Raw genomic sequence first — 24,454 nt, forward strand, 5'->3', positions numbered from 1 at the left:
TTGCCTTGCTGTCCCTTGGATGCCTCCACACCTTCCACCAGCCCCCACTTGTTGGCTTCGTGTCTCTTGATCTTCAGCAGGAAGCCCGGCCTGCAATGGAGGAACAACTCCAGGTGGCTCTTGTCAGCTGGGGTGTGGGCCTCGGACAGGTGCCCAACCATGCCTACCCTTGACGCCAACCCTGGCACTCACCCTCTGCTCCGCACATGGCAGCAACCGAAGCAAGGCCTCCTGGGCAGATCTTAAAGCACACTGGGGAATACGTTTGGGCTGGGGGGGCGAGCCATTCTCCTGCACACTCCAAAGACCCCCAGGCTCAGAACGGCCTGGGGCGCCCAGCGTTCCTGCACATGGTGCTGCATGTACCGGAACTGAACTGCCTTGGGCTGCAGGCTCGTGGTCAGGGCAAGGGGAGCCCGCCGGCCCATCCGCCCCGCAGGTGACATCTGCGGGCGCGCGCGCCCGAGCAAGCAAGCAAGCAGAGGCGCGGTTCCCTCAGGACGCTGCTAGCGGCATCGGCGGCCCACTGTGAACGGCGCCGCGCTCGCTTGCAGAGCCGTCTCTGCTGCGGACCAGTGGCCGAAACGGCCCCCTTTGCTTTGTATTCGTATAACTCGGCCGTTTAGGGCAGGCCCCAGCGGTGCTCCTGCACAGGGCAGGCCCATTGAGGTGAACAGGCCTAATCTAAGCAGGGCTGCCGTCGGGTGCTGCCCGTCGTCCTCCCCCTGCCTCGCAACGATGGGGACGCAGGCGCGAGGCCCGGCGGACTGCAGGGCGGCGCTGCCTGTCGCAACCCTGCGTGGAGCGCTCCGCTCTTCCCGCCCAGGGCTACACACAGCCCACCTAGGAACCGCCACTCCCACAGAGCTTTGCGCCAGCCGCCGACTTCACATCCGGACTTCTTCCCCGCGCCTCCCCTGTACCACTCATTGGTCGGGGTTTGCTGACACGCCGGCTGGATTCTCCTATTGGCCGGGAGCCAGAGGAAGGCGGGCTTCCTCGCGCCGTCTGAGGGAGCTAGGTTAGGCATTGGCTACTCACTGAGCCAGTGATCGTCGAGCGGTGCAGAATGAGCGCAATGGTGGCCAATGGGAGCCAAGGGGAGGAAGGCGCGCGCGGGGAGAGATTCGAACGGAGCAGTTGCGGCGCGAACGGCGAGGGAGGCGCGTCGTGTGTTGCGCGGGGCGCCGTTTCTCCCCGGTCCTGAGGTAAAAAGGTGAGCGGGCTTCTTTAGGGAAAGGTCGGCGGAAAGGACCGCGAAGGCCCTTCCTTCCCCGAGGGTGAGGGTCGGATCGCCGTGAGGGCGGAGGCGAGCTCTCGTGGGTCACGCAGCTCAGGCCCCGGCCGGCTTTTAGGGGGGGACGGGCGGGGGGCGGTCCCTTTTCGCACCCCCAGACACGCGTCGCCTCCGGGGGGGGAGCTTCGCTCGAGGGGAGGCTGCTCGGGGCTCAGACTCCCTGCGCGTAGGAAGCGAGCCTGTCAGGGCGCACGGAGGGCGAGTCTGCGATCACGTGGGTCAGGGACCCTGGGGCCGCCCCGCAGGGCCGTGAAGCGCCACGAGGAACGTCGGAAGCTGCCTTCGGCGCGGCGTCGGCCCTCGACGCTGATCGGCAGCCGTGGCGCCCCCCACAGCCTTTCGGGCCCGGAGGTGCCCCCGGGGATTGACCCTGGGACCTGCTTCCACGCAAAGTAGGGGCTCCGCCGCCGGCCAGCGGCCCTTCCCTGCTGTGCAGCGCCTTTATCCAGCCAGACAACTGGTCTTCTCCAGCCACGCTGACTGGCACGGAAGGGCCCTTCTCAGCCCTGTGCGAATGGGGCCTGGGGCCTTTTCCTCGCCAAACAGGTGCTGTGCCGCTGAGCTGTCATTTCTGCATGCCTGTGCAGTTTCCCAAGTACACAGAAAGTGCTCCCTTGCTTTTGGGTGAGCCACCCCAGTTCACTTTTAATTACTCTAAGGGTGATGGCTTTGGCAGTGTAAATTGGCATGGGGAGCAAGAATATTGGTGGCAAGCAAAGACGGGCAAGGGGTACAGCCCTGAGTTTGTTTTTTCCACCCCCCAACTGTGCAGGCAGAAGGACTGCATTTATTAACAGAAATATTTCTGACTTGTAGGCACTTTACTGAGGATATGGCAGGTGTTACTCCAAGAAAAAGAAAACGCAGTTCTAATGGGTGAGACTTACCAGAACTTTTTAAAATCCTTTTCACTACCAAGACTGCTATTTGCCACAGCTGATAAGCAGGAAAAAAACACAGATATATACATAGGGAGATCTTTCCATTTGTGCTAGAATGCTATGAAACAAAATTGTAACAGATATGGCAGGAACAAGATCTTTCTCATCTTTCTCTAATTCCTCACTCTCCAAATTAAGAATTAGGCAAATACACTGTTGTTTTTCATGGTTTCCCTGTGCACCAGGGTGATGTTGAAATGCCTCAGAATCAGCATTGGGGCAAGTTTCTCATTCACATTCACTTTAAAAGGACAACAGTACCCTCAGCTGTACCTTTGTATCCACAAAGAAAGTCATAGCTTCAGAAGCCATGGAATGATGAACTATATTCTAAATATTTTTAAAGCTGAAATGGAGCTAATATAGCTTATTTCATTCTGAAATATGTAAAGAGTGAAACATTAACGTTACTTTTTATAGCTTGCAGGTTCTACATGGTAATCCAGTGAAAAAACTGATGATGGATTTCATGGAGGAGCTGCCTGTGGTTAAGGTGCCTACACATCACAGTTTTATATCTCCAGTAAAGCAAACATCAAGTTTCCAAGATGAATGCAAAGAAAACCAATACTCTCCCCAAAGGTCAAGCAGATCACAGAAACTTGATACTTCTCCACTACAGACAGCCAACGTGCCAAAGGGAATACGAAGGGAGTTCCCACAGAGAAAGTCCCCAGAGTCTGGCTCCAAATACAGTTTGACTGTGCCCACCAGCTTGTTTTACAGCAAAGAGAAGCAATTTCAAAGCGTACTGGAGAGGAAGCTGGCAGATGAAAGCCATCCTCTTAGTCCAAGGAATGATGACGGAAACCTACCTATTGTTAACAAGACGGAGGCAGCACAGATAAAAGTTTTAACAGCCAGGTACCCAAACTCAAAAACAACCAAGCGCCCAGCTACTTCAAGACAGGCCAGGACTTTGCCAAGAAACACCAAAAAAGCCAAAATGGAGATTGTTTCTCCCAAGCCTGTTGTTGAAAACTGTGCTATTGAAAAGAAAACTGATGCTCCTTTCAGAGTCTTAAGCATGAAATTCAAACCTGTGCTGAAACTCCAAACAGGAGCAGCGTTCTTTGCCACTGGGAAGAAGTGGCACTCTGGTTCTAAAAAGCCGCTTTCATCTCCATCATGCCTCCACTCTGTCATAGTAAAAGAGAAGCAGGAGAGACCTCCAACCCATACTGAGCTCTACTTGTCCACTGAAAGCAAAGCTAATGAAGCTGGCAGGAAAGGAAGCCATGCAAATGGGTTCCTTAAAAAGGAGAAAAATGATCACATGGGGGATGGTGAGAAACTGACACAGAATACAAGCCAATATAGGGAGGCCATGTGTAAACTGAATGCTAGTCTACTACAAACTTCTCGTGCTGGTTGCTCAAAGGTCCAGACGCAAAAGGAAACTGATGCTGGGACTCAGGTATGTAGAATTTATGAAAGCTGGTAACATGTCTGCTATGCGCTAAGGTTTGCCTCACTGGAAATATTTAAACAGAGGCTGGATGGATACCTGGCAGGGATGTTGTACTTTCTTCCTGTATTGCAGCTCTTGCATTGAGCTGGAGGTTGAACTATATGATCTCCAAGGTCCCTTCCAACTCAGATTCTGTTGTGTTTTATCACATCAGCATGTGGACAAGGTTTTGTCCTTCGAAGAATATTGAATGTTACAATATATTGTATGTTGACACCCTTGCTGTGTAACTTTCAGTTTATCAAGGTTTTCGCATTCTCTGTTCTCAGATTATCACCAGCTGACTAAGGAGACTGAGAATAGCTTTGTAGCCTTGCCTGATCCCGAGGGCAGTGCGTTGTTTTATTTATTTATTTAAACGTTTACACGCTGCCTTTCAGTTTTAAAGAAAACAACAAATGTGCTCAGCCCAGCTAACAAAATTGGAAATAAAATACAATGTAATAAAATAAAAACTCTTACATTAAAATCGCAGAGGATAAAACCTGTGAAAGCCAATGCAATCATAAATGCTAATGGTTTCAGAACATATGCTGGTAGGCCTGGGCCAGAAAGACATCAGACCTGGCATCAAGCAAGATTCTGTGGCGAGGTTGTTCCTCATATGAGGTGCCACAACTGAAAAAAGCCCCTGCTCCAGTCACTGCACATCTACAGACAGAAAATGGGGAGACTGGCAGGTTCAGATAGGCTTGTATGGGAGAAGGTGGTCCTTAAGGTACCAGGGTTCCAAGCTTTTCAGGGCTTAAATTGTACCTGAACAAGACCAGCAATCAGTGAAGTTGTTTGAGAACTGCTGAAATGTTCTCTATTGCTGGTCCCAGTTAGTAGTCTAGCAGCTGAATTTGAACTATCTGAAGCAGGGGTGGGCAACTTGTGGCCCTACAGATGGTGATGGCCCAACAACCTATGGAGGGCCACATGTTGCCCACCCCTGAACTGAAGCTTCTAAGACATCTTCAAAGGCAGCCTCAGCTATTGCCATTCTAATCTGAATGGCATCGATAACAGCGGTCAAGCTATCTGACCAAAACCAGATCCCTCCTGGAAGCTTCTGCTTTTCATTTCTTACAGGCTTAGGTCAGAGCTGGATCTGAAAATCTTGGCTCTGCTCTCAGGCAAGAGGAATTGCTGGAGCAAAGAGAGGCCTCCCTTGCGGTTCTTCCCTGTTGAATCATAATTGACAACATCTGAGGGATGGCTTGAACCTTTGAGAACGATTGAGCAGGAGATTGGACTCGATGGTCTTATAGGCCCCTTCCAACCCTACTATTCTGTGATTCTGTAGGGAATATGTACGATCACTTTGCTTCTTTTCACTACCAGAACAAGCCAGCTTCCTTCCCCAAATAGCCAGGACAAATAGAAGAGATTGATAGTCTCGTGGAGTTTGCAGATAGGGGATAGTATCCAGGAGTGTCTTTTGATTGAAGGAAGGCTGTGATCCAGTGGAGGCTTCTGCGAATGGAAGAGAGGGAGGTATCCCCCTTCTCTCTGTAGCCACTAAAAATTGTTCCACAGGGCTAGGGACCCCCCAGAACAGTATGGAAGGTGGCATGGGGGCTGCAGGAGAAGATTTTGTGAAAATTGGCCCTCTCCCTTCTTTTCATAGAACCCACCAATAGATAAGGGAGCCTTCTGTGAGTGGAAGGACATTATTGAGTATAACCCGTGGTCACTCTGGCATACCAGTCTTGATACTTTATCTTGCTCAATAGCACAAATGAGCTGGAGCACGCAGTTTGTTCGCTCACATGAGTGGGTCAAGAAACCAAGAAGTAATATCTTCAGGGGGTTTTTTTTTTTGAACCTGGGTTGTGGTGGTTTGCTCCCAAACAAGCCAGGGTTTGATGTTGGCTTACTTGTCCTTGCTTGTTTGGCAGTAATAAACCAGGATCCTGGATTCAGACATAATACAAAGCCACTGCTTCCTGGTTCCTTTACCTGCTAATGCGTGTTGGACGAACAAAGTGGGAGTGAAGGGGCTGCATGCACTAGCACGTAGGTTGTTCATGGTAAGCCAAGATTAATAGGGAATCTTGGCTTACTGTTATATATGATTACAGCCAGTGGCAAGATGATACCTGAGTATGACAACTAGTAAATCTCTTTATTTCCTTCATATCCCACCTTTCTTCCATGGAAATGAAGGCAGTATACATAAGGTTCGTTGGTGGTCCTATCTGGCACTCACCCAGACTCAGATCTGCTTCTCAGCAAGTTGCTGCATCACATATAAGAATATAAGAGCCATGCTGGATCAGACCAAGGGTCCATCTAGTCCAGCATTCTGTTCACACAGTGGTCAATCAGCTGTTGACTGGGAACCCACAAGCAGGGCATGAGCGCAAAAGCACCCTCCCACCCATGTTACCCAGCAACTGGTGTACATAGGCTCACTGCCCTTTGTACTGGAGGTAGCACATAGCCATCAAAACTAGTAGCCACCTATAGTCTTCTCCATAAATTTGTTGAACCCCCTTTAAAGCCATCCAAATTGGTGGCCATCACTACATCCTGTGGTAGCGAATTCCATACTTTAACTATGCACTGTGTGAAGAAGTACTTACTTTTATTTGTCCTGAATCTCCCACCAATTGGCTTCGTAGGGTGACCCCGGGTTCTAGTATTTTGAGAGAAGGAGAAAAATGTCTCCCTATCCACATTCTCTACACTATCTATAATTTTGTAGACCTCTATCGTGTCTCCCCTTACCCTCCTTTTTTCCAAGCTAAACTATCCCAGCTGTTGTAACCTTCTCTCATAGGGGAGATGCCCCAGCCCATTGATCATTTTAGTGGCCCTTCAGACCATGCCATGGAACAGAACCTCTTTCGGAAATAGTCCATTGAAAATTTGCTTTGTTCAGAATTATTGTTGCCTTGTTCACAGGGCTTTGAAGAAACCTCTCGGGCATCACCCAGAAATATGGACAAGCATAAGAATAACTCTTCCAGTAAGCTTTCTAGTGAAACTATCAAGGGTGAGTATAATTGATGTCAGGGCTGTGTTAGAATTCCTGGTGCATCTGTATGCTGCAATAAAAAGCTTGATAGACGATACTATCTTGATCCTTACACAATATTGTGAATAGAGGGCATTCTCCATGCATTTGGGAGATGGGTCACATTGCCAAATAAAAAACAAACGGAATGGAAGATAGAACTCACAAGGGTGTTTCTTTCTCCCCAGTGTCATCTTTGACAGACAGAATCCATCCTATATTCAGTACACCTTCCAGAAACAAAAAAAGGTATGCCAGTCTTGTTCAGATATTCATAAGTAATGATATAATGGATATGAAGAGAGGTTCAAGCTAGATGCTCTTCTTTATGAACCAGTCCTTCCTTTCATTTAAAGCCCAAATATCATATGGAGTTGTGATAATACTTGCTACATATCCATAGCTGTCATAAGGTTTTCTTTCCCCAATCTGTTTGTACTAATTCTGAAATAAAAAGCAATGTAAGCCTCTCCGCGTTACTACGCTTGGCATTGGTGTAACCATTCAGGCTGCAATGAGTTTCAGGTCCCTTGCTAAGAACTGGTATCCTTAAGTGGGGAACTAATTTAGGGTGGGAGGCCAGATGACCTCCCTAGCCCTCTGTGGGCTGAATGATATCAGGGGGTGCCTGTGTTGTCCTTCTGGACTTGGGAGGACTTGACAGAGGCAGAAAAGATGCTGCATACTGACTTGAGCCACCCAGCACAAATTGCTCAGGTTCATAAGAACCTATCGTAAGAGAAGGCCGGAGAAAACAAGTGTGTCTAGAACACCCTAGTTGGTAATGTGCATTGTAATTCATCTGTATGCCTCTGTATAAGTTGCTGGCTGGTTGGTCACTTTGTGAACAGAATGCTGGACTGGATAGGCCTTTGTCTAATTCAGCACCACCATTTTATGGGTGGCTGAATTGAGATGATTTTTGCTATTGTTGCCTAGACAGTTACTGAAGGCATTTTGTATTTGTTGAACAATACGTTTTAGTTTTTGGCAGGTTTTTATTAATAGTTTTTTAATGTAAGTAGATTATTATGACTTGTGTTTATGTTAAGTTTAGGAAGAGGGGTTTTTCATTAAAGGCAGTATACATATATTTTAATAATAATAAATAATAATGATGAGAATGAAAGAATAAAATATTACCACTTGTTAGACTAAATGATCCTATACCTGATTTAGTTACTGCACCAAGATAAATCAAAACAAGTCTTCCAGTACTTTTGAAAGATTTGGACTTAATGTGTCCAAGGGAAAATAATTCCAGAATTGTAGGGCAGCTGCCAAGTGTGTCCCTCTATTGTTGTTGTTGTTAAGTCATGTCCGACCCTTCGTGACCCCATGGACCATAGCACGCCAGGCCTTCCTGTCCTCCACTCTCTCCCGGAGTGTGCTCAGGTTCATATTCATTGCATCGGTGATGCTATCTAGCCGTCTCATCCTCTGCCGTCCCCTTCTCCTTTTGCCTTCAATCTTTCCCAGCAGCAGTGTCTTTTCTAGGGAGTTTTCTCTTTGCATTAGGTGGCCAGAATATTTGAGCTTCAGCTTCAGTATCTGTCCTTCCAATGAGCAGTCAGGGTTGATTTCCTTTAGGATGGACTGATTTGTCCTCCTTGCAGTCCAGGGGACTCGTAAGAGTCTTCTCCAGCACCACAGTTCCAAAGCATCCATTCTTCGGCGCTCAGCCTTCCTTATAGTCCAGCTCTCACAGCCATACATTACTACTGGGAAAACCATAGCTTTGATTATAAGGTCCCTTAATATTATAAGGTCCCTTTGTCGGCAAGGTGATGTCTCTGCTTCTTACTAAGCTGTCTAGGTTTGCCATAGCTTTCCTCCCAAGGAGCAAGCGTCTTTTAATTTCATGGCTACAGTCACCGTCTGCGGTGGTCTTGGAGCCCAAGAAAATAAAATCTGTCACTGCTCCCATTTCTTCCCCTTCCATATGCCAGGAAGTGATGGGGCCAGATGCCATGATCTTCGTTTTTTTAATGTTGAGTTTCAAACCAGCTTTTGCACTCTCCACTTTCACCCTCAACAAGAGGCTCTTTAGATCTTCTTCGCTTTCTGCCATTAGGGTGGTATCGTCTGCACATCTGAGGTGATAATTCTCCTAGCAATCTTAATTCCGACCTGTGATTCATCCAGCCCGGTGTTTCTCATGATGTACTCTGCATATAAGTTAAATAAGCAGGGCGACAATATGCAGCCTTGTCGTACTCCTTTCCCAATTTTGAACCAATTGGTTGTTCCATGTCTGGCTCTTACTGTTGCTTCTTGACCCTCGTACAGGTTTCTCAGAATTTGCCACAGTTTGTTGTGATCCACACAAAGGCTTTAGCGTAGTCAATGAAGCAGAAATAGACGTTTTTCTGGAATTCTCTTGCTTTCTCCATGATCCAGCAAATGTTGGCGATGTGATCTCTAGTTCCTCTGCCTCTTCAAAACCCAGCTTGTACTTCCAGTAGTTCTCGGTTCACATACTGCTGAAGTCTAGCTTGTAGGATTTTGAGCATCACCTTGCTGGCATGTGAAATGAGCGCAATTGTACGGTAGTTTGAACTAGGGATGGACGAAAGGGACTTACCTTGTCCCGCAGCTTGCTTCGCGGTGGGGGGGAGGCGCTTCGGTTCTCCCCCCGAACTTCAGGCGAGGGGGGGAGGTGCCCCGCCTCGCCTGGCCGAAATTCAGGCCGGGGGGGAGGCGCCCCATCCCTCACCGGTGAAATTCAGGCCAGGGAGGAGCGCCCCGTCTCCCCGGCCGCGAAAGAAGAAGGCTGTGTTTTAATGCTGCTATGGACCAGTTAACTTCTTTTTTTTTGCACCTGTTAGTGGATGCACAGCATTGAGGCTAATTCTGTAACCCTGAAGTGCTGGATATGAGTCCAGAAGCTGGATTGGCTGTGTCTGCAAACCACTGCAATTCTTGCACTAAACACTGTTAGACCAAGTCTGTTCAAATAAATGTTTGTATTTTAGTCTGTGCTGTGTTTGAGTCTATATTTTGAGCAGCTATAGCAGGGATGGCCCACAAAAACTATTTTACCTGATTGCAGTAGCCCTACCAAACGTAACCAAGTTGTGGTAAAAATATTGCCCACATCCTACTTGTTGATTTCCTACTTCATCCTCTGGGTTCTGTATATGCCCAAACCCATCTGCTCCAGAACTGTGAAGTCCTTAAAATGCATTGGTGCTCTATCTTTGTTTATAGGACTTATGCCCCCATTCCAGGAGTGTGGGAGACTGCAGGTTTCTATTCTCACCCTCTGAGGGAGATTCTTTGAACAGCTTTCCTTATTTCTATCATTCTGGCACACACAGGTTGCTGTGTAGAGGCTGCAACTCTAGGTGCTACTAGTTACAGGATTTACATTTGTAAGCTTCAGTAAGTGCTGATGAGTGCTCACCCCACCAGGTGACGACGCTATCCATGAAGGCTCTCCCTGACTTTATAGCATGACTGGGGGGAGGATGTTTAACTCCAGGAAGGCGAGGGGTGGGCAAAGACCACTCAGTCAGCATCTCAAGGAAAGCACAGGTCAAGAAGTGACAGGTGAAACATTCCTGCTCCATCTGACTAGCTTATCTCTCTTCAGGTGACTCATCTGACCAGGAGAGAAAACAGCTATAGGGACAGACCCCACTCAGCAACAGATTAGCTCAGTATACTGTTTCAAGAATTATAATATGTTGGGGCTAACCCAGCTGAGGGATATTAGGGCAGAGCAGTGCACTGGAACCAGTCACCAAAAGGAACCCCTTTGTGCATGCACTATGCGTGGGGTGCTACTGATTCTATTCCACAGGTTACTCTTATGCCCACTGTGTCTATGTTCTTGTTTGGTGCTAAACAAATTGGTGGGGAAATTCTCTTGACCGGCCGCCGCCACCGCCGCCATTACAAAAAAAAAAAGTTCAATAAAAAAAAGCAAAAACACACCCGTGATAGGCTACGTGACGATTTACGTAGCCTATCACGGCTAGATTTCCAAAGTCAGCCGTGATAGGCTACGTAAATCGTCACGTAGCCTATCACGGGTGACTTTGAAGAAAAAAAAAAGCACGTACGCAAGTGGCGGCGCCCCATGGGCACCGCCATTTGCGTTCCTTATTTGGATAGGGGCAGTCTACGTAAAGATTTACGTAGACTACGGCAAAAATAAGGGCAACGCAAATAGCGTTCCCTTATTTTCGCCATAGTCTATGTAAATCTTTACGTAGACTATCCCTGTCCAAATAAGGAACGCAAATGGCGGCGCCCATGGGGTGCCGCCACTTGCGTATGCGCTTTTTTTTTTTCCCAAAGTCACCCATGATATGCTATGTGATGATTTACATAACCTATCACAGCTGACTTTGGAAATCTAGCTGTGATAGGCTACGTAAATCAACACGTAGCCTATCACGGGTGTGTGTGTGTGTGTTTTTTTACTGTACTTTTTTTTTTTGTAATGGTGGCGGTGGCAGCCGGTCGGGAGACCGGCCGCCGCCCCCGCCGAACCGCCGCCGGCACCCGCCGCCGAAAGGGACATTCGCTGAAGGTAAGCCCCATCCCAGAGGGGGGGCCGGGGGGCCGACGGAGAATTTCCCCACCAATTTCAGGGGGCCGAATGCGTCGGCACTCGGCCTCCCGAAGATTCGTGGAGAAATTCTCCGCCATCCCTAGTTTGAACACTCTTTGGCATTGCCCTTCTTTGAAACTGGAATGTAAACTGACCTTTTCCAGTCTTGTGGCCACTGTTGAGTGTTCCAAATGTGTTGGCATATTGAGTGCAGCACTTTAGCTGCATCATCTTTTAGGATTTTAAATAGCTCAGCTGGCATACTGTCATCTCCGCTAGCTTTGTTGTTAGTAATGCTTCTTGAGGCCCACTTGACTTCACTCTCTAGGATGTCCAGCTCCAGTTCAGTGACTGCACTATCATGGCTATCAGGGACATTCAGATCTTTCCTGTATAGTTCTTCTGTGTATTCTTGCCACCTCTTCTTAATCTCATCTGCTTCTGTTAGGTCCCTGCCTTTTTTGTCCTTTATCATGCCCGTCTGTGCACAAAACATTCCCTTGAGATCTCCGATTTTCTTGAAGAGATCTCTAGTCTTTCCCATTCTGTTGTTTTCCTTGATTTCTTTGCATTGTTCATTTAAGAAGGCCTTCTTGTCTCTCCTTGCTCTTCTCTGGAACTCTGCATTCAGTTGGATATATCTTCCCTTTCTCCCTTGCTTTTCTCTTCCCTTCTTTCCTCAGCTCCTTGTAAAGCCTCCTCAGACAGCCACTTGGCTTTCTTGCATTTCTTTTTCTTTGGGATGGATTGAGTTGCTGCCTCCTGAACAATGTTATGGACCTCCGTCCATAGTTCCTCAGGCACTCTGTCTATCAGGTCTAATCCAGGTCTTTCCCAGGGGAAGGAGCCTGGGAAAGGAGGACAAGCCAGCAGCTGCACCGGATGATCCTGAGCCTGAGCCTGCTTCTGCCCCCGCCGCAGGTACTTAAGGCGGGGCTGCCAGAGGCAGCGCCTCTGCATGCGCCTCGGCATCGCGCCAAGTGCGACGCTAAGTGCGCACTTAGCGTCGCACTTGGAGTCGCGTAGGACCTGAAGACCTACCCACCTGCTTCTCCAGAGACACCAGCAGCTACAATACCAGCAGCAAATAGCGGCAGCAGAGGGCAGCAGCTTTAAAGACAAGGGGAAAGGGGCAAACGTGGACTTTATCTGCTCCTTCTTAGCTGCTGTTCTCTTTTATCTCTTTTATCTTTTATATTCTTTTAAACTGTTGTGCTATTTATATCTTAACATTTTAATATGTGCCTGGGAGGACTATTGGGCAACTCAGGGAGTCAGAGAGGTGCCACCATAACTGTGGTCACGGGCAAGGGGAGGTATGGTGTTGGGGGATTAACAGGCCAGATGAGGAGAAGAGGAGCTAGACACCTTACAGCTGTCCCCTCTTCTGGTTCTTCCCCCAACCTGATGGTTCCTGGCAGCCTTACCAGTCTGCCCTCGGGTCTGGTGGTGCTGCTGCTGAATGCCAGGTCGGTCCAAAATAAAATCTCCCTCATCCATGATTTGATTGTGGATGAGGGGGCTGACCTGGCATGTATTACTGAGACCTGGGTGGGGGAACTGGGAGGGGTCACTCTCTCCCAGCTGTGCCCTCCTGGGTACTCGGTGCAGCACCAACACCGACTTGAGGGTCGGGGAGGGGGGGTTGCCGTGGTCTATAGGAATTCAATCTCCCTCTCCAGGCTTCCTGCTCATTCGAGCACAGATCTTGAGTGTTTGTACCTTGTGTTGGGTACCCGGGACAGATTGGGGATTCTCTTGGTGTACCGCCCACCCCGCTGCCCATCAGACTCCCTGCCTGAGCTGACGGAGGTGGTCTCGGACTTGGTGTTGAGGACCCCTAGGATGATGGTCCTGGGGGATCTCAACTTCCATGCCGAGGCCACTGTATCCGGGGCGGCTCAGGACTTCATGGCCGCCATGACAACCATGGGGCTGTCCCAACATGTCATCGGCCCAACGCATACAAAAGGACACACGCTTGATCTGGTTTTCTCGACTGGGCAGGAGGATGGTGATCTGAAAGTGGAGGAACTAACATCTGTCCCTTTGTCATGGTCAGATCACTTCCTGCTGAGGTTTAGACTCCTGGCGGCCTTTCCCTTCTGCAAGGGTGGGGGACCTATTAAAATGATCCGCCCCCGGAGATTAATGAATTCCGATGGATTCCAGAGGGCTCTGGGGGATTTTCCTGCTGGTATGGCTGGTGCTCCTGTCGAAGCCCAGGTCGCTCTGTGCAATGCAGAGATGACTTGGGTGGCTGACACGATCGCGCCCAAGCGCCCTCTCCCTCTGAGCAGAGCCCGGCCAGCTCCTTGGTATACACCCGAGCTGAGGGCAATGAAGCAAGAGGGGAGACAGCTAGAACGCAGGTGGAGGAAAACTCGTGCTGAGTCTGACCAAACACAGGTAAGAGCCCACTATCGAGCCTACTCTGTGGCGGTGAGGGTGGCAAAGAGACAGTTCTTTTCCACCAGCATTGCATCTTCTCAGTGTCGTCCAGCGGAGCTTTTCTGAGTGGTTCGCGGCCTGTTACATTCTGGGCCAGGGAGAGAGACGGTGGAACCCTCGGTAGCACGCTGTGACGAGTTTGCACGGCACTTTGAGGATAAAGTCGCTCAGATTCGTCATGAATTGGACACCACCATTAATGCAGTTCCATTGGTACAGGCGTTCAGAGCACCGTCTGGTCCAGTTTTATTGGATGAGTTTCAGTTACTGAGGCCTGAGGATGCAGACAAGGTGCTTGGCCAAGTCCGATCGACCACTTGTGTGCTTGACCCTTGCCCTTCATGGCTTATTAAATCAGACAAGGAGGGGTTGTCCGGCTGGGTCCAGGAGGTTGTAAATTCCTCCTTGAGAGAGGGAGTGGTGCCTGCCGCTTTAAAAGAGGCAGTAATTAGACCACTCCTGAAAAAGCCTAACCTGGACCCAGAGGATGTTAACAATTATAGGCCAGTGGCCAACATCCCCTTCCTGGGCAAGGTGCTTGAGCGGGTGGTTGTAGGACAGCTCCAGGCACTCTTGAATGAAACGGATTATCTAGATCCATTTCAATCGGGCTTCAGGCCTGGTTTTGGAACGGAAACTGCCTTGGTCGCCCTGTGGGATGACCTCTGCTGGGAGAGGGACAGGGGGAGTGCGACCCTGTTGATTCTCCTGGACCTCTCAGCATCTTTCGATACCATCGACCATGGTATCCTTCTGGATAGGTTGTCTGGGTTAGGAGTTGGAGGCACTGCACTACAGTTTTTCCGCTCCTACTTGGATGGCCGATTCCAGAGGGTGGTGCTGGGGGATTATTGCTCTGCGCCATGGCAATTGTGCCATGGGGTTCCACAGGGCTCTATTTTATCCCCCATGCTGTTCAACATCTACATGAAACCGCTGGGGGAGGTTATCCGGAGGTGTGGGCTGAGGTGCCATCAATATGCAGATGACACCCAGCTCTACCTCTCTTTCTCATCAAAACCAGGTGAGGCAGTGGCTGTTCTGAACCAGTGCCTGGGCACGGTAATGGACTGGATGAGGGCCAATAAACTGAAACTCAATCCAGACAAGACGGAGGTACTGTTAGTGGGTGGTTCGTCTGCCCGGCTAGGTGATGTTCAACCTGTTCTGGAGGGGGTTGCACTCCCCCTAAAGGATCAGGTTCGTAGTTTGGGGGTGCTCTTGGATCCAGAACTGTCACTTGAGGCACAGGTGAACTCAGTGGCACGGAGCACTTTTTATCAGCTTAGGCTGGTATACCAACTACGCCCTTATCTGGACAGAGATAGCCTTGCTACAGTTATCCATGCTCTGATAACTTCTCGTCTGGATTACTGCAATGCGTTATATGTGGGGCTGCCTTTGAAAACGGTCCGGAAACTTCAGCTGGTCCAAAATAGGGCAGCAAGATTGTTAACAGGGACTGGCCTGCGAGCTCATATTACTCCAGTACTTTTCCAGCTGCACTGGCTGCCGGTCCATTTCCAGGCCCGATTCAAAGTGCTGGTGTTAACATTCAAAGCCCTTAACGGCTTGGGGCCAGGTTACCTCAAGGATCGCCTCCTCCCATATGTGCCTGCCTGGACCTTAAGATCATCATCAGCGGCCCTTCTCCGTGAGCCCCTGCCAAAGGAAGTGAGGCGGGTGGCTACTAGGAGGAGGGCTTTTTCTGCTGTGGCACCCCGGCTCTGGAATGAGCTCCCTAGTGAGGTTCGCCTGGCGCCTACATTGTATTCCTTTCGGCGCCAGGTGAAGACCTTTTTATTTTCCCAGGCATTTTAGCTTTCTAAATTTTTATCTTTGCTGTTTTAAATCTGTATTTTAAACTCCTGCACTGCTGCTAGGTTTTATTGTGGTTGTATTGTTATATTGTGGTTTTAATGTTCTGTATATTTTAAATTGTTTTATTGTGTTGCTTGGATTTAATTTTTGTGACCCGCCCAGAGAGCTTCGGCTATTGTGCGGTATAGAAATAAAATAAATAAATAAATAAATAATCCCTGAAATCTATTCCTCTCCTCCACTGTATATTCATAAGGGATATGATTAGGTCATACCTGAATGGTTTAGTGGTTTTCCCTGCGTTCTTCAATTTAAGCTGAAATTTTGCAAGAAGCAGCTCATGAGCTGAGCCACTGTCAGCTCCAGGTCTTGTTTTGACTGACTGTATAGAGCTTCTCCATCTTTGGCTGCAAAGGACATAATTAATCTCATTTCGATATTGACCATCTGGTGATGTCCATGTGTAGAGTCGCCTCTTGTGCTGTTGGAAAAGAGTGTTTGCTATGATCAGCGTGTTCTCTTGGCAAAACACTATTAGCCTTTGTCCTGCTTCATTTTGTACACCAAGGCCATGCTTGCCTGTTATCCCGGTGATTTCTTGACTTCCTACTTTAGCATTCCAGTCCCCTATGATGAAGAGGACATCTTTTTTTGGTGTTAGTTCTAGAAGGTGTTGTAGGTCTTCATAGAACCGATCAACCTCAGCTTCTTCGGCATCAGTGGTTGGGGCATAGACTTGAATTACTGTGATGTTGAATGGTTTGCCTTGGATTCGTGCTGAGATCATTCTATCGTTTTTGAGATTGTACCCCAGTACTGCTTTTCCCACCCTTTTATTGACTACGAGTGCTACTCCGTTTCTTCTAAGGGATTCTTGCCCACAGTAGTAGATATGATGGTCACCTGAATTAAATTCGCCCATGCCTGTCCATTTTAGTTCGCTGATTCCCAAGATGTCGATGTTCAATCTTGCCATCTCATGTTTGACCAGCTTACCTTGATTCATTGATCTTACATTCCAGGTTCCTAAACAATATTGTTCTTTACAGCATCGGATTTTCTTTTCACCACCAGACACATCCACAGCTGAGTGTCCTTTCGGCTTTGGCCCAGCCGCTTCACTCTTTCTGGCGCTACTTGGAAATTCCCTCTGCTCTTCCCCAGTAGTATATTGGACACCTTCCGACCTGAGGGGCTCATCTTCCGGCGTCATCTCTTTTAGCCTTGTGATACGTTCTATGGGGTTTTCTTGGCAAGAAATACTGGAGTGGGTTGCCATTTCCTTCTCCAGTGGACCACATTTTGTCAGAACTCTCCACCATGACCTGTCTGTCTTGTGTGGCCCTGCATGGCATAGCTTATGGCTTCACTGAGTTACGCAAGCCCCTTCGCCACAACAAGGCAGTGATCCATGAAGGGGTGTCCCTCTATATGATCTCATATATGCGGAGCCAGTGTGCTTAGAATGTCAGATAAGGATAGGGGTGCCCAGATTCAAATTTTTATCCACCCATGAAATCCACTTGGTGACTTTGGGCCAGTCACTGTCTCTCAACCTAACTTATGTGTTGTGAGAATAAAATGGAGGAGAATAGTGAATGCCACCCTGAGCTCCTTGGAGAAAGGGTGGTATAAAATGTAAAATCTAGACTTTCACAGGAATAGCATACTTGAGGTGAGGTGATGTTCTCAATATAATGCACTGGAGGATGTGATCCCTTCATCGTAAGACCTCAGCTGAATAGTTCAAAACTAGCACTTTGAATTGTGCTCAGATTGCTAGAAGGTGTTTAGTGCTCACCTCTGCAAGGTGAATCAGTCCCTATCAAGTGTGATGGTGGCTTTTTGTTGGGAGGAAAGGGGGCAAATGACTGTTCTGTCTTGCGGTCCTACTCATCAGTGATCTGACTTTTTATGTAAAATGGCTAGCTGAAAGAGTACTAAGAAATGACCTTGTAGTTCCTCTGGAACCATGTTGGTGAGATACAAATGCCTTAAATTTCAGGGCACAGGCTCTCCCAGATGAGCAGCTTTCACCTGTGGAGTTCAGTCCAGTAGTACAAAAGGCTCCTGCCATACTGAGAGCCAACAAGAAGACAAAAGAACTGAGCAGAAGTTTAAAAGATCAGATGGTCATTGTGAGTATATTTCTGCATCTGCTGTTAATTCTGTAAGGGCCAGTTGTAATGCCATGCAATTTAAAGGAGCTTTCCAATTATGCTGTACCTGCCAGGCTGACCACGTCTTGTTTCTTTTAAGTGTCTTTCTAAGTAATTTGCTGCTCTTCCTTAATGTCTTACACTGTCATGAACAGTATTACATGGACACACCCTCTTTGCCCTGACAGGATGCTGGTCAGAAACATTTTGGTGCCACTGTCTGCAAATCATGTGGCATGGTCTACTCAGCTGCCAACCCAGAGGATGAAGGCCATCATGTCCAGTACCATCAGAGGTTCCTTGAGGGAATAAAATATGTGGTAAGACTTAAGCAAGATGAACACTGGTACCCTTTGTGAGTTAATTTCTTGTATTTTGTTCTACACAATGAATTCCCGGGAATGTAAATGTAATAGGAATTGAGAATTGCTAGGAAACTGAGTATGAATGTTGTTTGAGAGGGAGGTGAACATTCCTGGTGATCACTTATTCAAGCAAACTTTTATACTGTGTTTTCCAGCTCTGCACTTTAAGCTGTTATCCATCTACATTTGTTTTCCTCTGCTGTTTTTTTCTTTTCTTTTCTTGGTAGAGCTGGAAGAACGAGCATGTGGTTGCAGAATTCTGGGATGGGAAAATCCTCTTGGTCCTGCATGATGATCCAAAATATGCCATCAAGAAGGTGAAATGCAGAGTTTTCTTCTAGCCTTGCTCATCCTGGTGTGAAGTGGCACTACTTTTGTTTGTCTCAAAGCTGATGCCTATCAGTTTCAGGAATGATACAAGACTCTTGTATTTTGAATAAATAACTTTTTCCCATTCACAAAGTACCGTTAGTAATCAAGTAAATATTTTATGTCTCCAAGTTGAGTCCCTCTATTTTTAAGGTTTAAATTGAATGTTTGGTCTGAATTTGTAAAATAGTAATTATATTTTAAACAAAATAGGATTGTGTTAGATTTTAGGACAATTTTCTAGCCACGCATTTTGTAGCATTACCAGATAATTACCTCTTGCTCCAGATCATAAAGGCCACCTAGGATTTAATCAGGAGTTCTCCCCTGTTGATTCTACAACTAACTGCTCAGAGGCACAGTAGCAGGAGGCATCTAGAAATGTTGCTTGTCATGAACTAAGTTGACGTAGTTAAATCTGGTTTAGTTGCTAAGTTTTGTGTGTTACGGTTTTCTTCCATAGGCTGAAGCTGTACGGGAACTTGTAGATAATGAACTTGGATTTAAACAAGTGACGTTGACCTGTCCAGGCCAGACCCAAACATACCTCTTTGTATCCAATGAAAAGAAGATAGTTGGCTGTTTAATTGCAGAGCCAGTCAGGCAGGTGAGTAAGTTGCAACATGGAGTGGAAATCTAGTTCAATTCATACCCTTGATCCAAGAGCTCAGTCTTGGAGGTACTTGTGACTCTGCAAAAGAAGATGGGTAATCCAGATGGCTAGATTCTTCAGCCATGTGTATCACTACTGGAATGAGGCAGCTGGCTTTTCCTCTAAGAAACAGGTCTGCTGATAGCTTCCATTGAACTGAAAGCAGGATGTTGGCATTGGGAGCTTGCCCTTTTGACAGCGTAGAGGGCCATTAATGGGTTTGGGATGTGTTTACTATGAATTGTTAAAGATGTAGGGAAATGTCCTGTTACTGAAAAATCTAGCAGTCACTAGCAACACAAGTTTTCCCCTTCAAGTTTGTCAAATATGAAGTGGAGATCTTGCTGTGTGACTTCACTGGGCCTGGCAGCTCCCTTTTTCTGCTTGTATTTTTAGGGCATTGCTTAATGGAACTTAGTGGGTACACCCCTACCTTAGCTGGTGGACTCCTCACAGAGACAGGAAGGAAATTCAATCTATTTAACAGGCCTGCATAATACACCAGAGTGTTTAAATCTCTTTGCCTAGTTAAAGGGGAAAATAAAGCGGGGGGGAGTTGCAAGAAAAAATTAACACACATGCACACACACTTCCTCTCACTCAGTCTTTGCTGGCCTATATGCCAGAATGAGCATAAGAGTCAGCTAGCACCTCACTCTGATCTAAGAACCTTCCAAATGAGACTGTTAGGTAAGCTGGGATCATTCCTCTGATTTATCTGTTCTAGTCCCCTACACAAGAGGATGAACCCACTGACACTTTCTCATACCCAGGTGGGTGACTATTGGATTTGCATTCTGGAAGAGTAGCTGTGTTAAGCCTGCTGCAAAACCAGCAAAGAGGCATGTGGCATCTTAATACTAACAAATGTATAGTGGATGAGATTTATTAAATTCACATGGCTACCATCAATAAATAAAGTAAAAAGCAAAATGGATACATTAAAAATATAATATACAATAATCAAACAAAAACAGCATAAAACTTCCCTTCTGTCAGAGACAGAATAAAACAATTAGCAGCTCAGCTTTAAAAAATGCTAAAATGGTGAGTCCAATGTTTGTTTAAAACACAAGTTTGTTTAAAAGGCCTGCATGAGCAAATTTTTGTGGGCAAGTGCCTACCTAATCAAATGTATCTGAGATTTCAGTGACTCATCATGAAAAGAGTTGTATATTGTAAGTAAGCCCGCAAAAAGAATTGGGGTACTAGTGGCTTTTGGCAGAAACACCCCAAGCAGCATCTACTCCAGCAGTGCTGGATGTCATTTGTATGTCAGCCTTTAATATAGGTGTAGAGCTGTTCACCCACCCATCCCTGCCTTGTATGAGCTTGTATTATTTTCCCCAGGCTTTTCGAGTGCTATCAGAGCCCCCAACAATGTTGGCATCTCCTACGAAGAACAGCCTGGAGCATCAGCGTGCTTGGCGCTGCTCGACAGAGCCAGAGAAAGTGTTCTGTGGGATCAGCCGAATCTGGGTGTTTAGCCTGATGCGGAGAAAGTGCATTGCCACTCGTCTGGTGGATGTGGTCAGGTAAGGAAGTGTGCTGGTCCAGTTCTCCAATTCAAAAAATTACTGAAACCCAGAATACAGTGTAAGACTCTTGTTCTCAGATACACCTTTCTTGGGGTACAGGCCATTTTTAGGTTGGTTTAAGGGAGGTATTCTAGGATGCAGATGGGTCTTACACTTAAGAAATGGTTATCACATACAGACCATATATATATATACAGCAGGGTGTTGAGAGAGCCTTGGCCTTGAGTAACTTGCATAAACTCACCCAGTACATATAAATGGTAGATTCCAAGCAGACAAGCTCTGGACCTCTCATTTTAGATACTAAGTACTGAATGAGGTGATTTGTCTCTGGGTTAAAAAGCCATTTAAATACAGGGTGAGTCTTATCCACATTAGTACAAAGGAGCTATTTCTCTTAAACTTGATACATTTATCACCCCATCTGATTGCAAGTACATGGTGAGACAGAAAGCATTCTTCATGGGCTCTTTAGTTTTGACAAATTTTGAAAGGGACATTACAAACTAAAACTGAAATAAGCACAAAGAGGACTGGATATCTGTGCTACATTGACAGCTTTTATTTTTTGTTCCAGGCGTACGTTCTTATTTGGTTCTTACCTAAGCACCAACGAAATCGCTTTTTCCGATCCCACACCAGATGGCAAGCAATTTGCAGCCAAGTATTGTAAAACGCCCAACTTCCTCGTTTATAATTTCATTAGTTAAGCCCATTTCTCTGCAACTGCAGGGTGAACCTGGGTGGAGTCAGAGCTTGCCTCTTCCAACAGCAAGGGCCTCTGCCCTAAAAAAGATACAATTGCATTTTTCTTGTATTTTCTTCATTTTAATGTTGTAATGTAAATTAGAAGTGGTACCAAACCAAGTTTGCGTTGCTTTAAAGAAATTAATTCTGGAAGTTAAAACTTCTGAGGATGATTGTAATCTCTTAGATTGTAAGTATGAAAGAGAAAAGACCTATTTAGTCTCTCTAGCTATGACAAAAATTTGCTTTAGCTATTCTTATCTCCTGCCTCCAGTGTTCCCCATTATTGTATTCCTGGCAGATCTCCTCTTTGCTTGCAAATAGGTTTAGCCAGCTGGATCTGAGGGGAGAAATGATCTTCTAAGCTAAAGAAAGTAATTCTGTGCTGAGAGGCAGTATAAAGTCTGCTTTACAGAAAAGAAGGCTGTGTTTTAATGCTGCTATGGACCAGTTAACTTCTTTTTTTTTGCACCTGTTAGTGGATGCACAGCATTGAGGCTAATTCTGTAACCCTGAAGTGCTGGATATGAGTCCAGAAGCTGGATTGGCTGTGTCTGCAAACCACTGCAATTCTTGCACTAAACACTGTTAGACCAAGTCTGTTCAAATAAATGTTTGTATTTTAGTCTGTGCTGTGTTTGAGTCTATATTTTGAGCAGCTATAGCAGGGATGGCCCACAAAAACTATTTTACCTGATTGCAGTAGCCCTACCAAACGTAACCAAGTTGTGGTAAAAATATTGCCCACATCCTACTTGTTGATTTCCTACTTCATCCTCTAGGTTCTGTATATGCCCAAACCCATCTGCTCCAGAACTGTGAAGTCCTTAAAATGCATTGGTGCTCTATCTTTGTTTATAGGACTTATGCCCCCATTCCAGGAGTGTGGGAGACTGCAGGTTTCTATTCTCACCCTCTGAGGGAGATTCTTTGAACAGCTTTCCTTATTTCTATCATTCTGGCACACACAGGTTGCTGTGTAGCGGCTGCAACTCTAGGTGCTACTAGTTACAGGATTTACAGTTGTAAGCTTCAGTAAGTGCTGATGAGTGCTCACCCCACCAGGTGACGACGCTATCCATGAAGGCTCTCCCTGACTTTATAGCATGACTGGGGGGAGGATGTTTAACTCCAGGAAGGCGAGGGGTGGGCAAAGACCACTCAGTCAGCATCTCAAGGAAAGCACAGGTCAAGAAGTGACAGGTGAAACATTCCTGCTCCATCTGACTAGCTTATCTCTCTTCAGGTGACTCATCTGACCAGGAGAGAAAACAGCTATAGGGACAGACCCCACTCAGCAACAGATTAGCTCAGTATACTGTTTCAAGAATTATAATATGTTGGGGCTAACCCAGCTGAGGGATATTGGGGCAGAGCAGTGCACTGGAACCAGTCACCAAAAGGAACCCCTTTGTGCATGCACTATGAGTGGGGTGCTACTGATTCTATTCCACAGGTTACTCTTATGCCCACTGTGTCTATGTTCTTGTTTGGTGCTAAACAGTCCGCTTCCCTCATCTTAGCTCAAAGGCTTTTAGATTAATTCATTACATTTATATCCTACTTTTTCCTCCAAGGAGCTTAAGGCAGTGTACATGATCCTCCTACTTTACATTTTACCCTCACAACAACCCTGTGAAGTTAAGGCGAGAGTCAGTGACTAGCCCAAGGCCACCCAGTAAACTTCATGGGAATAGAACCCAGATCTCCCCAGTCCAACACTTTAACCACTCCACAAACCATCTTTAATGAGCTTCCACTGTGCATTAAAAATGTGGTTGTTCAGGGTATTTTAGAAAATGTTTTTATTGTAGAATTTTATTGTTTTAAATTTTTTTTTATTATATGCTGTGTATTGCCCAGAGTGACTGGGTGACCAGCCAGATGGGCGATTAATAAATTTAATAAATAAAACCACACTGGCTCATTAGCATACACAACACCTATACATGGTGTCTCCCTGCTGATGTGTTGTGTGCATTATGCCATTTTTCTCTATGCTAATCTGCAAGCTAGTTGTGAGGGTCATGACATCATACTATACCCTTTATGGGGAGGAAGGGGCCTAAATCAGTGTGCTTGCAGGTGCCCATTTGCTCAGCCACTGTTTCCATGGGCAGAGCTGCAGACCCAGAGAACTAGGGAGTTTTACAATGTCATGTTTCCCCCACATCTTGGTCAAGTTCGTGCAAAAGAAGACTGATCAATCCTCTTTAGAGACTGCATAAAGAACTACATCTGCAACAATCTCACAGTTTGGGGTGTTTCCGGCTAATAGTTGGGGAGGATCAGTAACATTCAGGAAACAAACCGTGACAATATACTTCAAGAACGTATTGGTAGAAACCAGAACCTGGCTTCAGGCTACATGGAGTGGAAATCTATATCTCATGGACTTGGCACGGCAGACTAACAGAGAAATAGACACATCAGTGCAGCCCTGCAAGAGATGCAGCTGAACAGGACCATTTTCTAGAGATCTAGTCCTCATTCCTATCAGGGACTGGCCAACAAGATCACATTATGCCAGTACTATTTCAGTTGCACTGGCTGCCAGTCCCTTTCCAGGCCTGATTCAAAGTGCCAGTATTAACATTCAGAGCCCAAAATAGCTCGGGGCCAGGTGACCTGAAGGATCACCCCCTCCTGTATGTACCTGCCTGGACCCCAAGATCATCCAGGAGCCCCTGCCAAAAGAAGCAAGGCACGTAGGTGGCTACCAGGAAAAAGGCATTTTCCGCTGTGGTGCCCGGGTTGTGGAATGAACTCCCTAGAGGGGTTCACCTATGTTATACTCCTTCCTGCACCAAGTGAAGACCTTTTATTTTCCCAGGCATTGTTAGCATTCCGGTTTTTTTTAGCTCTGCTGTCTTAAATCTGCTGTTGCATTTTAAATATCTGCACTGCTGGTGGGTTTTACTCCATACTTCTATTCTGTAGTTTTCATGTGTTATATTTTATATTGTATTTTCTGTTGTATTCTTGTAGCTTTAATTTTGTGAACCGCCCACAGAGCTTCAGCTATTGGGCGGTATAAAAATGAAATAAAATTCCTCTCATATACCAATGGAATTGTAG

General features: G+C 46.6%; 1 protein-coding gene across 7 annotated transcripts; it reads left to right on the forward strand.

The window, feature by feature from the left end:
• The first annotated feature begins 1,077 nt into the window (after positions 1-1,077).
• ESCO2 (establishment of sister chromatid cohesion N-acetyltransferase 2) lies at positions 1,078-24,451 on the forward strand. 7 transcript variants are annotated; one of them, XM_084829533.1, is made up of 11 exons: positions 1,143-1,216; positions 2,114-2,173; positions 2,659-3,655; positions 6,602-6,692; positions 6,902-6,962; positions 17,552-17,684; positions 17,894-18,025; positions 18,298-18,387; positions 18,903-19,046; positions 20,442-20,626; positions 21,207-24,451. In XM_084829533.1, the coding sequence occupies exons 2-11, from the start codon at positions 2,130-2,132 to the stop codon at positions 21,337-21,339; spliced, it is 2,010 nt and encodes a 669-aa protein (XP_084685659.1). In that variant the 5' UTR covers positions 1,143-1,216; positions 2,114-2,129; the 3' UTR covers positions 21,340-24,451. The 7 variants fall into 7 exon arrangements, with proteins under 7 accessions (XP_084685660.1, XP_084685659.1, XP_084685663.1 ...); XM_084829537.1 differs by having other exon boundaries at positions 2,666-3,655; XM_084829536.1 differs by having other exon boundaries at positions 1,143-1,208.
• The last annotated feature ends 3 nt before the right edge of the window (positions 24,452-24,454 follow it).

Source organism: Heloderma suspectum, chromosome 1 (genome assembly GCF_057233095.1).
Source record: "Heloderma suspectum isolate Gila_16-S chromosome 1, 16-S_ref, whole genome shotgun sequence".
NCBI classification, from domain to species: domain Eukaryota; kingdom Metazoa; phylum Chordata; class Lepidosauria; order Squamata; family Helodermatidae; genus Heloderma; species Heloderma suspectum.

Bases quoted from the DNA above. Each gene is read 5' to 3' on its own strand.
- ESCO2 (XM_084829534.1), top strand. From the start codon at position 1,089: ATGGGAGCCAAGGGGAGGAAGGCGCGCGCGGGGAGAGATTCGAACGGA. The intron at 18,026-18,297 runs GTAAGACTTAAG...TTTTCTTGGTAG, and splicing joins TTGAGGGAATAAAATATGTG to AGCTGGAAGAACGAGCATGT. The intron at 19,047-20,441 runs GTGAGTAAGTTG...TATTTTCCCCAG, and splicing joins TTGCAGAGCCAGTCAGGCAG to GCTTTTCGAGTGCTATCAGA.